Below are 14,657 nucleotides of genomic sequence, written 5' to 3' on the forward strand. Positions count from 1 at the left end.
TGCCAGACGGGGAGGCTAAGGAAGGAGTGGTCTGCCAGACGGGGAGGCTAAGGAAGGAGTGGTCTGCCAGACGGGGAGGCTAAGGAAGGAGTGGTCTGCCAGACGGGGAGGCTAAGGAAGGAGTGGTCTGCCAGATTGACGGGCTAAGGTTGTGTTTCTTAATTTTTCTAAGCCAATTACCCCCTACTCAAATAAATGACATCAAAGTACCCCAAGGCTATGAACATGCACTGTACTGAACCTAATAAAAGCAGAGTATAAGGACAGAGAGAGTAAACCTTAGAAACATGGCATGTACTCCAGGTTGAGAACCTAGGGCCTAAGGAGGGAGTGTTCTGGCACATAGGCAGGCTAAGGAAGTAGTGGCAGATACGTGAGCCAAAAAAGAAAGAGTGGAGAAATGATGTGCATGCATTAGTAGTCTGTCTCACGGAGGATCTGTAGATGAATATATAAGAAGCAGGATCACATGCATGCCATGTACATTGCCATGACTTACAACAAAGTTCTAACTGCTGAATACCAGGCGAGAAGTGGGGGTTAAGGGGTGAACCAAATCAATTGCAATAAAAAAATATAATACTAACAATTTACACAGAGATTGAATTTCATTGAGGATTGTTAGTCAGAAAAGAGTGACGGAATATAGACAGCGGTGGAATGCGATATTATTGGATAAAATATTTCTGCATTTTACTGTCAAATCCTATTTTGTCGACTAATTATATAATTATAAAAAAATACTAAATATTAAAACACCAGCATTCTGGGGGCATTACAATTCTAATAGGACATTGGAAAAATAACAATGAACTATTAATATTTCGGTAAAATAACTTTTTCCAATTAATTGCATAGATTGTTATTCAGTGTGAAGTCGTCTCTAATCTCCACGTATATTTACATTTTGCGGGTGGTTCTATAGATTTAGAAGGAAATCTGTTGCGTCCTGAGATGATTGGAGGTGGTGGAACTTTTATTTGGTCAATCCAAGGAGATCTTCGCTAACCTCCCACAGTTTCTTAGCTACTGCATCATCCCGAGCATGGGGCTTGACCTGTTGAACCTGGCAGTTGGCAAAGTAGCGGCCACTGTACATTTCAATCCCCTCTTGGACAGCACAGTAAATGGAAGTCTGCGCTCCATCCACCGGTGTCTTGAGCATGATCCAGGCAAAAGGGAAAAATAGTACCTGAAGCCAATACGGGAAGCCACGCGCTAGATTAGTGAGCACCACACCTGCAAGAGGGTACAAGGCATAAAATAAGAATTCATTATCTTTAGAACAATCGTGATGGTTGCGTGCTGCGGTGTTTTTAACCTTGGTATGTACTGTCCCAGAGCAAAAATTCCCCAATTATACCAATACACTCCACTATATATAAAAATACTTTACTTTTATAATCGGTTTATAAATTCGGTGATAATAAGTAGCTTCACGATACCCCCCCCCCCCCAATAACACTCACTTAACTAATGCCACAAGATCCTTTATACAGAGCCATAATACAGTACCAAAAGATGTGTATGGAGCCATATGCAGTCCGCAAAAAAAATAATTAATAGCTTGCTCCATCAGCTGCTGTATTATGGAAGTCTTCCCCACTGTAAGAATTGCTTCTTGGGGAGAATAGCTTTGCAATATGGTACCATATAGAAGCACCACGTGGCGGCACATGGACTGCCTACGGCTTAAGTATTGAGTTATGCGTAGGATCTAAAATATTAGAAAAAAAGGAGAATTGATCCAGCGCTGTGTCGGGGTAAAAAGGATACGTAGATCCGACTTTTATTGATAGTAGAAAATATATAAAATATGGAAGGAGACGCAGTCCCAGGATGGTTGATGGTGCGGGCGAGTGCCCGAGCCTACGCGTTTCAAGCACAAACCGTGCTCTTAATCATGGCAAGAAATTGCCATGATTAAGAGCACGGCTTGTGCTTGAAACGCGTAGGCTCGGGCACTCGCCCGCACCATCAACCATCCTGGGACTGCGTCTCCTTCCATATTTTATATATTTTCTACTATCAATAAAAGTCGGATCTACGTATCCTTTTTACCCCGACACAGCGCTGGATCAATTCTCCTTTTTTTCTTGTAATTCCACCGTGGGCCGTCGCGGAGATCCGTGCGAGGTGTCAGGCTGGGACGCAGTATTTGGTGAGCTGGAGGTTTCGCCCTATTTTTTCAATGTAAAATATTGTAATATATTTATTATAAAGCTTACCTATTATCCTTCTTGTTCAATCACTCCTCAAGACAGCCATAGATGGTTATTAGATGTAGTGCAGCCATTAGCGGTCAATCCCTTTCCATCACCTTTGCGAATGTACATTTTTTTTCTAGAATTCTTTCCGAATGGGCAGGTTACTCCTGCTGTAATGTTTGCCTTTACTTTGGTATAGTCCCCTGCTGCTCACATAGTGCTATATACAGTGCTCCGAGCCAATCATGTTTCCCCCGATTCTGCAATTTCACAGCAACATAAAGCTGCAGCTGTGACCCCTCCTCCCGGTCTTCTATTTATTAGTACACAGATTGTATGTTTTACGGATTGGATTTCTGCAGAATATGCGCATTCCGTTAGCTACACATAACAGTGGGGGTGAATTTAAGGTGTAGACTTGACTTTTGTCACTTTATCATAAAGAAGAGGTTCATTTTTACGCCTATAAATGCACACAGATTCCTGTAAATGGTAATGTAGAACTTTGCACCTCTGCATTTGTGGGGCACAGCACATGTACACGTTGGTGAGAGTAATTAAGATGGTTAAAGACATTCCATCGCAAGCGTGAAAATGGTACCAGAGTGTGTAATCTCTCCAAAAGTGGAGTGCAGAACTTTCTGGAAATGGATGTGAAGAGGGATGTACAACTGAATGAACTGGTAATTTTACAGTTGGGTGTCCGTGCTGAAAAAATGATAGAACCGGTCCTATTCTCGTCCGTAATTACGGCACAGACTTTCCCATAGAAGCCTATAGGCGCTTCCATAAATACGGATGCGCATCCGTAAACCGTCCGTATTTCCGAAAGCGTTGCTATGCAACATGTTGGTAACATCATTTGCAGCCTCCTCCTTTTTTTCACGCATCCGTATATACAGATCAAATACTGATGCAATACGAACCGTATTTACGAATGACAACGGATCCGTATTTACGGACAGATGAAAATACAGTCGTGTGCATGGGGCCTTAGACACCATACACACGCATGTGCCCGTAATTACAACCCGTAATTATGGGCACGGCCGGCCACGGACAGCCGTCCACATTTACGGGCCGTGATCCCATTATAAAGTATGGGAGCACCATCCGTAAAATAATAGGACATGTCCTATTTTTTGGGGAAAGTTTCTAAGGCACGGACACCTTCCCGTAAGTATACGGGAAGGTGTCCGTCGGTTCACAGAAATGAATGGGTCCGTAATTACGGGCGACTTTACGGTCGTGTGCATGGGGCCTTAGGGTATGTTCACACTTAGCAGATTAGCTAAGAATTTTCAGCAACGGATTTAATTGCAGAAGATGCGCAGCATATTACAGTAGCAGCAAAGTGGATGAGATTTGAACAGATCTCATTCATACAATGCGGGGGGAAAATAAAATAAAAAATCAGCAGAGAAAATGTTCATAAATTGACCTGCCCTGCGGTTTTATAATCCACAACAATTTAAGCCGCGGAAATATTGCACTTTTGTTCCCTATTTTCTCCATTGAATTCAATGGGGAGCGCAACAAGTAGCAAATGTTGCAATTTTTACAGCAGAAAAGCTGCGATTCCGCGGCAAAACTTGCAAATCAGAAAAAATTTCACTTTTTGGTTTAACATTTAATGAAAAAGTTTATACTTACCCCAGGGGCGTTCTCATAGCGACGGTTTTTGTTCCTGGCTTTTCTCCATGCCGCCCGGCCTCCCAGGGTGACGTTTCATCCCATGTGACTGCAGCCAATCACAGGCTGCAGCGGTCACATGGGCTGCAGCATCATCACAGGAGATCGGGCTGCACGGGGAACAGAGGGGTGCGTCACTATGGCAACGCCAGCGTATTTCGTTTTTTCCCCAGCTAGGTTTTCAGCAGCGGCAATTATGGACGAAAATCTGCACCACAGTTTGGTGCTTTTGTTTTGGGCGGGAATTCTCTGCGGGTTTAAGGTTGGATACGCCGTACACTTTTACGCAACGTATTCGACCAGTGTCAACATACCCTTAGGTAGCTGTAGATGTGTATTAGTTGTAGTGCAGCCACATATGTTATATATAACCTGCATATTTTGGGTCTTTTCCTTCCCTCTGCATCATTCCTGTAAGATCTCCTTTAGGCTGTGTTCACACCTGCTGTTCTACTCCGTCAGAGGAGCAGAACAAGGGAATAACGGAAGCAACGATTCCATTGCACAACGGACACTACCGGCGGCCGACAGAACCCATCGGTTTCAATGAGTTCTGCCGGCTTTCCGTGATTTTCCCAGACACAATAGCGCAGCATGCTGCGCTATTGTCTCCGGTAATCCCTGCCGGATGTGCGACGGAGGCCCCTAACGGAGCCTCCAACGCAGTTATGAACAAAGACGTTCTTTTGGCATATTTTCAAAATAGTGTATTTTACTACCTGCATTTATTTTGGGTGGTGCTTTTCACATAGGATCTCTCTTTGCAACACAAGTTTTTTCTGGAAAAATGCCACTAAAAATGGCATGGAACACATTGACTCTTGTATTTTTCTAAAGAGGAAAACAAAAACAAACCCCCCCCCCCCCTAAACTTATGGAGGTCTATTGGACAAAAAAGCCACCAATGCTAGATTCACACAAGCGTTGCAAACCTTGGACGTGAAAAACTACAAGTTTTCACGTCGGAGGTGCATCCATGCTGTACCCTGCAGGGGGTGTTATCACACATCCCCCATAGACTAGAGTATATGGAGGGATGCGAAGCGCAAAAAAATATTGTTGTTTCAAAGGTCGTCACACGGATGTATTCAACGCTCATGTGAATAAGGCCTAAATGTTGTAAAAAACCGCCAAAGCCAGGCTTGCTGCAATTCTTAAAAAATGCCACGGAGCAAAAATTCAAGTTGAAATAAAAAAAAAATGCCACTTAAAAAAAACAAAATGCTATGTTTGTAGGCCGTTTTATATTTTCCCATTGACTTGACGCTAACAACTGGCCGCAATGTTATTTTGCGGAAAAACACTTCTAAAAATGTTGCGTTTTTGAAACCACCCTAAACGTTCATTTTCTTTCTCCATGCTTGCGGAGTGGGCTGGCTCTTCCTGGTATAAGAGATGAGATGTGTGCTCTGAGAAAATCAGACTTCCCCCTGCCCCAATTTCTCATAGCACAGACAATAAGGAAGAGAACGGAATACCGCCGGTTTAACATATTAGATAAACAAGACAGAGCCAAAATCAAGGACAGGTTATACATACATGATTATGTGGTTGGACAGTCAGCCCTATGGAGCTAAAGAACAGAGCACAGACGGGTGGCACCTACCTGGGTGAACAGCATAGCAAGTCACATCAGTGCCTTGTAATTGGTTGGCCAGCTCCCGAGCAAACAGAACATTGGCAAGTTTACTGTCACAATAAGCCTGGAGAATTTCCATCCACGTTTCCCCAGATGGATTTAGATTCTTGAAGTCAATTCTTCCCCTCTTATGAGCACTGGAGGCCAGAACCACAATACGGCTCGGAGTACACTGCATGAGACGATCCAAGAGCAAATGCGTCAATAGAAAGTGCCCTAAGTGATTGACTCCAAAGACCAAATTGAAGCCATCTTCAGTCTTGCCTTTACCTTCAATGCCTAAGATCAACAAGATGGCCATGGAAGATGAACAATGCCATAAATACTTTCCCATCAGAACATTTTGGGCTATTTCCCATATGAATAATTGTAATGACTTGTTAGACAAACTGGTTCTGTATATACTAATGACGGCCAGGGCCCCAAGTACAGTACAGGGCTATGCCAGATTTCTCACCTGCATTGTTTATAAGTATGTCCAGACGAGGTTCACTGCTCAGAAACGTTTTACAAAAGGATTTAATTGATGCAATGGAGGCCAGATCGAGCTTCATGAACAGAACCTGATTGTTGCCAGATAGCTGGATAAAAAATGAGATAAACAGGATATCTGTAAGGTACATGTCTAAACGGCCGACACGATAACCATGGTGTCCTTTTAGCCCATTTTGGAATCAACCGCAACACGACATTTGTCATACATGAACATCATAGTCAGCAGGGAGGCGAGTATGGAGCGTGCTCACGGGATGGGCCAGTTCCATACAAAGCAGCTTGCACTAACGTCTGGGATTGGAGATAACTCAGATCCCGGCCGTTTAACCGCTTAGATGCGGAGGTCAATTACAACCCCAGCATCTAAGCCGTTAAACGGAGGGGATGCCGTCTCCATTACTCCATCGGCCCCACCGCAACACGATCTTGGGGTGGCGATGGGTGGTCAGGGCAGATGGGACGAATGAAGGCCCCTAGGTCTGCCATGTTTGTCCTCCTATTAAGCCCTGCCAGAAGCATGGTTTAATAGGTGACAGTAAAAAGCATAATAAACGCATGTTCTGATCCCCTTAGTGGGGCGAAAAAAAAAAAAAAAAAAAAAAATTTGTTAAATAAAGCTTTTAGGAATATAGTAGAAATAAAACTATAATTACTCTTTGGTTTTCTGAAGCCCATTACAGCACCCATGCGAGGAGTACCCAAGATAGAAGACCCGAGGAGATAAAAAAAAAAGTAAACACCCCCTCCACACCTCAGTGATTGGAAAGGAATACTCGGTGGAGTGGAGGGAAAAAAACCAAAACCTTTTCTGTTCTCTGAATGAGAATTAAGAAATAGGATAAATTCAACTCCCTGCCTGTCCAAAATAAAGCAACTGCTTAGGGGGAAAAAAAAAAAACCAAGTAAAAAAATCTCCAAACAAAAATAATAATGCTCCTTTAAGACCAGGCCCTGGTCATACATCATTTTTAGACAGAATTAGGTGTGGGAAAAATATTAGGGTGCGGCTATGGGATTCAAAAAAACAATTACCGGTGAGAGTAATTATAGTTTTACTAACACCTATGATAGCACCCAACCATGAAAATAAACTCTTAGGGAGGGACTTCAGCCTGCAGAACTTTTCTCCCAATGGCAAGGTAATAGGTTCTCATCCTGTCGGAATCAGACATGTCCTCACATCTAAGCAGTGAAACTTTTCCTCCCTGAAATTCTGGGGATTAGGGCAGAAGGAATCCCTGGTTCTCGGGAAAGCGGACACCACCTTAGATAAAAGATGGAGGGCCTGAATTATAACTTGATCATCCAAGACAGTGGTATAAGGGTCAAAAGCTGAAAAATCTTGAATCTCTGACATTCTTCTAAGCAAATTGATGGCTGACAAAAAAAAGTTAAATCAAAAGGTAAGCATTTTGCCCCTTGGTTAGAACCGGAGCACATGAAATCGTTACGTCAACATCCCACCATTGGCCCCACTCTCTCGTGCTGCTCGTCCTCTTTGATGAGAACATCTCTACTCCCACCTCGGCCTCCTATGTACCCTATTTTAGGCAATCCACTCCTTCCAGCAGGTTTAGATGTTCCAATCTTCTGATCATGGTCAACTACTGGTAAATTTAGGGCTTCACAATTCACCTCTGCCTAAAACTGTCTCTCTCTCTTTCTGATCTATCCCGTTTATCGGATCCTAAATAGTTAGGGCTATGGGGTACCCTGCAGCTTAGACATTTCTGTACCCCTATCTCGCCTCCTTCTGCCTATCGGAACGCTAAGACACCACTAGAGGAATTATGCTCCAGATCCGGCCCGGTTCGCCATACCTTGTCTGCGATCTACACTCTCCTGCAAAACCCCTCCAATACATGCCCTCCTACTTATCTAACACAATGGGAAGTGGACTTGAATATATCTTTCTCTCCCCCTCAACAAACACGTATCCTCACATTGGTCCACAAGACATCTATTAGTTCTCATGCACATGGAAGATCGAACATCTTCTCTCAATAACTCACATGACAAATTCTGTCAAACATGGGCTCAATGGATAGTATTTTAAGACTCAGTCTCCTATGGAGATATCCTCCGAGACTCTAGCCTTGCTGCCCCTACCACCTAGGCAAAAAACGCAGCAAAACTGGCTTTCTCTGCCTCCCATTGATGTTAGTAGGAGGTCAAAGACGGAGATGAAGAAAGAGCATGTCGCTTTTTTTTCCCGCAAGCATTTTTTCCGCTCTCGTGGTAAAAAATGCTTCCGCCTCCATTGAAATCAATGGGAGACAATTTCGGCCATTTTTTGGCACAGTTTCCGTATCAAAAACAGCGCTAAAAAAAACTTGGTGTGAACTGGGCCTAAGAGTGCCTGGTTTTACATGTTTATCTAAACCTGCCTGAAGGAAATCCAGGATTAAAGGGACATCTGGAGCCCCCTTAGGGTCAGGTCCTACTCCCACAAAGTTGATTGTAGCTGACTGCTACCTGGTTGTCTTGACTTCTCAGTTGTACTGCCGAGAGATTGAGGTGATAAGTTTCCATCCAAACAAAATGTCTGCTGAAAGACTCAGAGGGGAGAGGGTCCTTGTGCCCCCCTGGCGGTTGAAAGACGGCAGGAGTGTTGGGAAAGAAACAAGACTCCAAAGATGCGGCTCAGCTATTTTTTTATATTCTCAGGTTTCCTGTTCTGGGATAGGAGGTCCTATTCGCATGGGTACGGTCATGGATTTTGGGAAAAAATAATTAACCTCTTCCCGAAATTTCACGTAGGGTTATGTCATAGCCAGGAAGGGGAAGTATGGAGTGGTTTCATGGGCTGAGCCCGCTCCATACTCAGAAGTGTTGGCTGAGATCAGAGATAATTTAGATCCTGGCCGTTTAACCACTTATATGTTGCGGTCAATAGCTAACGTGGCATCTAAGCGGTTAGTAAGTGGGGTGTGGGACCCTTTGACAGCTCATCAGCCCCTGATGCCGATGGTTGCCATAGCAGCCTGGAGGCTTAATGAAGGCCCCCAGGCCTGCCATCCTTCTGCTCCTAATAAGCCCCAAAAAAATGAACATAATTGGTATCGCCGCATGAGTAAAAGTCTGATTTATTACAATATAACATTACTAAACCCACACGAAAAAAAAATGTAACCGCCAGAATTGCTGTTTTTTGGTCAACTTGTCTCCCACAAAAATAAAATATTAAAAATATATTTGTATCTGAAGAAAAACAAAGACTACAGCTCGCCCTGCAAAAAACAAGCTTTTACACAGCACAATTGCCATAAAAATAAAAAGTTATGGCTCTCAGAATATGCAGACACAAAACAAATTTTAAATAGTATTGTTAAAAATTAGTTATTTCTTAGTAAAACTTATATAATAAAAATATAATATAAATATAATAAAAATATAAAATTCGGTATCGCTGTAATTGTATTGACCGAAAGAATAAAGTTAACATTTTGTTTTTACCGCACAGAGAAAACTGTAAAAACTTAACCTAAAATACAATGGAGGAATGGCCGTTTTTTTTTTCCATTCCACTCCACAAAATAATTTTTAAAAGTTTCCCAGTAAATTTATACGGGTCATTAAAGGAAAGGCGTCATGATTTTTGTTTTTGAAATTAATTTATGTGTTTTCATTTAATAAAATATAATATGGACTTTATTTTTTGTCACAAAATAGTTTTTTTTTTATTGACACTGTTTTACTGTAGTAGGGGCTGCGATTTTTTATTTCATCTGTGTAGGTGTCTCGTCATGAAACATACACGGATGAAAAATGGCATCGACAGGGCATAGGAACGGCTGTGTTCCTGTATCCCGTGCTTCTGCCGTCTAGCTCTGAACTGTGCATGCTCGGTGGCATGCGCAGTTCAGAATCACCCAGCATAGAAGCTGGTTTGTACGGGGAAAGACGGCGCAATTTTGGTGAAGACCGGCCACACTGCAGGTTAGGTGTGTGTGCGCATTTTGCATGTTTAGGGGGGGGGGTTGTGTGTGTGGCGATTGTGCGTGTATGTGGGGGGGGGGTGTCTATGTGTGTGTGGGGGGGGGGGTTGTGTGTGCATGGGGAGTGTGTGTGTGTATGGGGGGACGGGACGTCTGTATGTGGCGGGGTACGTTGGGGGTCGAGCGTTCTGGAGCCACTGCATGTTTGGGGGGGGGTTGGGAATGTGTGTGGCGGTGGTACATTTGGGGGGGGGGTGTGGGTGTGTGTGTGTGTTAGGCGGGGCATGTGTGGGGAGTTTCATGATATTCCAGAATTATTAATAACTATCAATATTTTTGCTGCATCTAGTTCCCGTCCCAGTTCCTTGACCGCCAGTTTCTTTTGCAGCGCAGGGGAGAAGACAGACGTCTGCTGTAGGTGAGTATAAGTTTTTTTATTTTTCATATTACTAACTTTATGTTTTCTGTTTTGCAGCTTCCGCTGAACCTATTGGACTACATCGTAGATTCGGTGGACTACCGCAATGAGCTACGTTTTTGTTTTTTTAAGAAATAAAATGTTTAACGAGGTTCTTGTGGGGGGAGTTTTTATTTCAATAAAAAAATATTCTCTTATGTCTGTGTTTTTTTAATACTTTATTAGCGCCTGGATAATGGCAGTTGTTCGTTTGACGACGTCCATTACTAAGGCGCGGATTAGTGTTAGCCAGTAAAAAGGCTAGCAGTAAGCCCCCCATTATTACCCTGGTACCCACGGCCACCAGGGGTATCGGGAAGAGCTGGGTACGGTCCAGTACCCGACAATCTGTAGTGATGGTCAGGCACTGGGGCAGACGCAGACTGGTATTAGGAGGCTGGGAATGGCCCTTCCCACCCTGGTGATACTAGGCTGGTGCTGCTATGTTGTATCTGGCTGACTATGAAAAATGGGGGGAACCCACGTCACTTAAAAAAAATAAAATAATAATTTACGTAAATGACGTGGGGACCCCCTCATTTTCATAACCAGCCAGATACAGCATAGAAGCAGCAGGCTAGCATTACCAGGGTGGGAAGGTCACTGTTTTTGAACCTTTCCAGCCTAATACCAGCCTGTGTCCGTCCCGATGCCCGACCATCGCTACAGATGGATGGGTACCAGATTATACCCAGCTCTTCCCAATACCCCTGGTGGCGGTGGGTACCGGGGTAATAATAGCGGGGGGGGGGGGGTTAGCCCCACCTTAGTAATGGACGTCATCAAACGGACAACTGCCATTACTAAGGGGCTAATAAAGTATTAAAAAACAGAGAGAGAACTCCCTGTTCACAGAGATTTTTAGCGTGGAAATCACGTCGAAATCAGCGCCATAAAACCCCCAAAATTGCCCAGCATTGATTTCAATGTGATGCAGAGACATCTTCTTCCTGGGCGGATTTGGCCGCTCGTGGGAAAAAAGAAGCAGCGTGTCCTTTCTTGGCGCAGCTTCCGCCTCTGACCTCCTATTGAAATTAATGGGAGACAGAAAAAACTTGCATCGCTAATTTTCTAGCGTTTTTCATGGCGTTTTTTGCCCGGGGTCCTTGCATTAGATGTAATGGCCGCGGTCAAAAAACACGTACAACATAGTGCCGGCAGTTCAAAATCTACCTCAAAATTCCCGAAGGAAAAAACTGTGTGAACAGGGCCTAAGTGTATATACACACAGTGCGGTTTTGCCACATTTTTCCTGCGTGGCTGAAAAGCACATACAAAAATGCATGTGTTTCTACGGAAATTTTTTCGATGCGGTTTTCGGTTACTGTGTGAATACACCCTTGCAAAATAATTTTTTATTGAAATAAAAAAAGTCTCCCACTCAACCCTTGGTAACCATTTTATTTAAAAAAACAAAACAAAAACGTACATCGATGTAGTCTAAACGGTCCAGTGAAACCTGTAAAACCAAAAAATTAAGTTAGTAATATGAAGAATAAAAAAAAACGTACCTAAAGCAGACTTTGGTCTTCTCCCTTTTTAAAATACAGGCGTTTTTCACACTTTTTTTGGTGCATAATTAGGACTCCCACTGACTACGGGAATTGACCCGACGCCTCTTTTTTACGCAATGCACTTTTTAACGACGCTCGCGTAATAAAGCATGTTGCATGTACTAACAGTGTGCTTTACCATTGATGGAAATGGAAAGCTTAAAGAGGCTCTGTCACCAGATTTTGCAGCCCCTATCTGCTATAGCAGCAGATCAGCGCTGCAATGTAGATTACAGTAACGTTTTTATTTTTAAAAAACGAGCATTTTTGGCCAAGTTATGACCATTTTCGTATTTATGCAAATGAGGCTTGCAAAAGTACAACTGGGTGTGTTGAAAAGTAAAAGTACAACTGGGCGTTTATTATGTGTGTTACATCGGGGCGTGTTTACTACTTTTACTAGCTGGGCGTTGTGTATAGAAGTGTCATCCACTTCTCTTCACAACGCCCAGCTTCTGGCAGTGCAGATCTGTGACGTCACTCACAGGTCCTGCATCGTGTCGGCACCAGAGGCTACAGTTGATTCTGCAGCAGCATCAGCGTTTGCAGGTAAGTAGCTACATCGACTTACCTGCAAACGCCGATGCTGCTGCAGAATCATCTGTAGCCTCTGGTGCCGATGTGTCCTCGCTCGTCTGACACGATGCAGGACCTGTGAGTGACGACACAGCGTGATCTCTCGAGAACACGCTGTGTCTGCACTGCCAGAAGCTGGGCGTTGTGAAGAGAAGTGGATGACACTTCTATACACAACGCCCAGCTAGTAAAAGTAGTAAACACGCCCCGATGTACGCACATAATACACGCCCAGTTGTACTTTTACTTTTCAACACGCCCAGTTGTACTTTTGCAAGCCTCATTTGCATAAATACGAAAATGGTCATAACTTGGCCAAAAATGCTCGTTTTTTAAAAATAAAAACGTTACTGTAATCTACATTGCAGCGCCTATCTGCTGCAATAGCAGATAGGGGTTGCAAAATCTGGTGACAGAGCCTCTTTAATCAAAGTTTTTTTCGTGCAAAAAAAAAAATGCGCCAAAAAAAGCGTAAAAATAGGGAGGGGGTGAGACTCCCTCCCTCATTTACAGCAGCTGTGAGTCAGGTCACTTTGCCTGATTCACCTTGCTGTAATTCTGGGAAGTGCTCCCTCTGGTGGCCAACATAGGAAAACATGTCAAATGATCATTTACATTTTTAATATTTTACACTTTGTGGAAGAAAAAAAAGAAAAAATACACCAAAGAAAACAAACCTAGAAAAATAAGTAACTTGCTTGAATTATTTTTTTTTAATTCGCGACACATTCCCTAAAGAAAATGCCGCCTCTGCTATGTTGACGAAAAAACAAAAAAGTTCTGTCTGTTGGATAATAATAAAGGAATAGAAAAATACATAAAAAATAAATGTCTGAATTTTAACAACTTCACAAATGCGCCTCAATGAATGGCTTCTGTGAACCTTCCACTTACGCTACGTATGTCGTAAGCAGCAGCTTCTCCGGTTTCTTTCACGCGGCACGCCAAAACGACCCGAGCTCCCCGCTTGGCCATGTCTAGCGCTGTCATTTTGCCAATTCCAACATTTGCCCCTGTACAGACAAATGTAACATGGAGTCAGGGAGACTTTACATAAGAACAGTCATTCAGTCATGTGTCACAAAACACGTAACCACAGCTACAGAGATCACATGCCATTGCACGCTACACACCCTTATGTAATATAAATGCTGGGAACACAACTGTAAACTGCTGTTAGGGCATGCTGGGAGTTGTAGTTCACCCACGGCTGCGGACCACTGCTCTATAGCATTCACTTCAAGGTATGGAGCTCAATCATGTGACAAGACTACCTGACATTTGCGATGCATTTGCCCTTTAAATCCTCTGCCAGTTATTACTGATACAATTACCATATGTAACAAACCTGAGAATTTGCCACCTCAGACAATGGAGCTTCCGGATACGGAAATGTTTACCCGGCAGGTCCCCTCTTACCTGTCACTATGACGGTCTTCCCTGTCAGGCTGCTGTCACTCTTGCACTGCCTTCCTCTAATAAAGTTGTAGTAGATAAATACATAGAGCCCTAGGACTATCCCCAGAGGCAGCAGCAGCACCGCAGCCATGTCTCCTGCTCTATGTACACCACTATACACACACTGCGCCGTCCTGTGCCTGCAGACAATCCACGTTTATCTCATTACAGCCCTCCCCCACTGTCATTATGTAATGACAATCCTACAGCACGACCCACATAGTCCGCTGCTTCCTGCTAAACTCAGCTCAGCTACGGCGGCCCAATCGGGACATACTTTGGACGTTTGCCTTCTTGACCTAATTTTCATCTGTTCACTCCTGCTGGAGTAGAAGTCTCCTATGTCCCGATGCCTTATATGTAATATTCTGTAGAACATCTTTAGGGTAGGGGTTATTTGAATTAATTCAGGGCCGTATTACAGGGAAACTAAAAATTCACTATTACAATACTTCAAATATCTCCTATCTATCTCTCACACACACACACACACACACATATCTCTCTCTCTCTATCATATCCCCTCATCTCTCCCCCTCATATATCTCTCCCTCTCTCTCATATCTCACCCCCTCCCTCTTTCATATATCTCCCTCTATTTTATATATATATATATATATATATATATATATATATATATAT

The 14,657-nt window shown here is 43.3% G+C and overlaps 1 protein-coding gene across 2 annotated transcripts; it reads right to left on the reverse strand.

Moving 5' to 3' along the window:
* Positions 1-38: 38 nt before the first annotated feature.
* DHRS13 (dehydrogenase/reductase 13) lies at positions 39-14,276 on the reverse strand. Of its 2 annotated transcripts, none has more exons than XM_075854291.1 (5): positions 13,977-14,276; positions 13,452-13,570; positions 5,996-6,119; positions 5,506-5,817; positions 39-1,239 (listed from the first exon to the last, which is right to left on the reverse strand). In XM_075854291.1, the coding sequence occupies exons 1-5, from the start codon at positions 14,104-14,106 to the stop codon at positions 977-979; spliced, it is 948 nt and encodes a 315-aa protein (XP_075710406.1). In that variant the 5' UTR covers positions 14,107-14,276; the 3' UTR covers positions 39-976. The 2 variants fall into 2 exon arrangements, with proteins under 2 accessions (XP_075710406.1, XP_075710407.1); XM_075854292.1 differs by lacking the exon at positions 13,977-14,276 and adding an exon at positions 13,906-13,944.
* Between the last annotated feature and the right edge of the window lie 381 nt (positions 14,277-14,657).

Source organism: Rhinoderma darwinii, chromosome 2 (assembly GCF_050947455.1).
Source record: "Rhinoderma darwinii isolate aRhiDar2 chromosome 2, aRhiDar2.hap1, whole genome shotgun sequence".
NCBI classification, from domain to species: domain Eukaryota; kingdom Metazoa; phylum Chordata; class Amphibia; order Anura; family Rhinodermatidae; genus Rhinoderma; species Rhinoderma darwinii.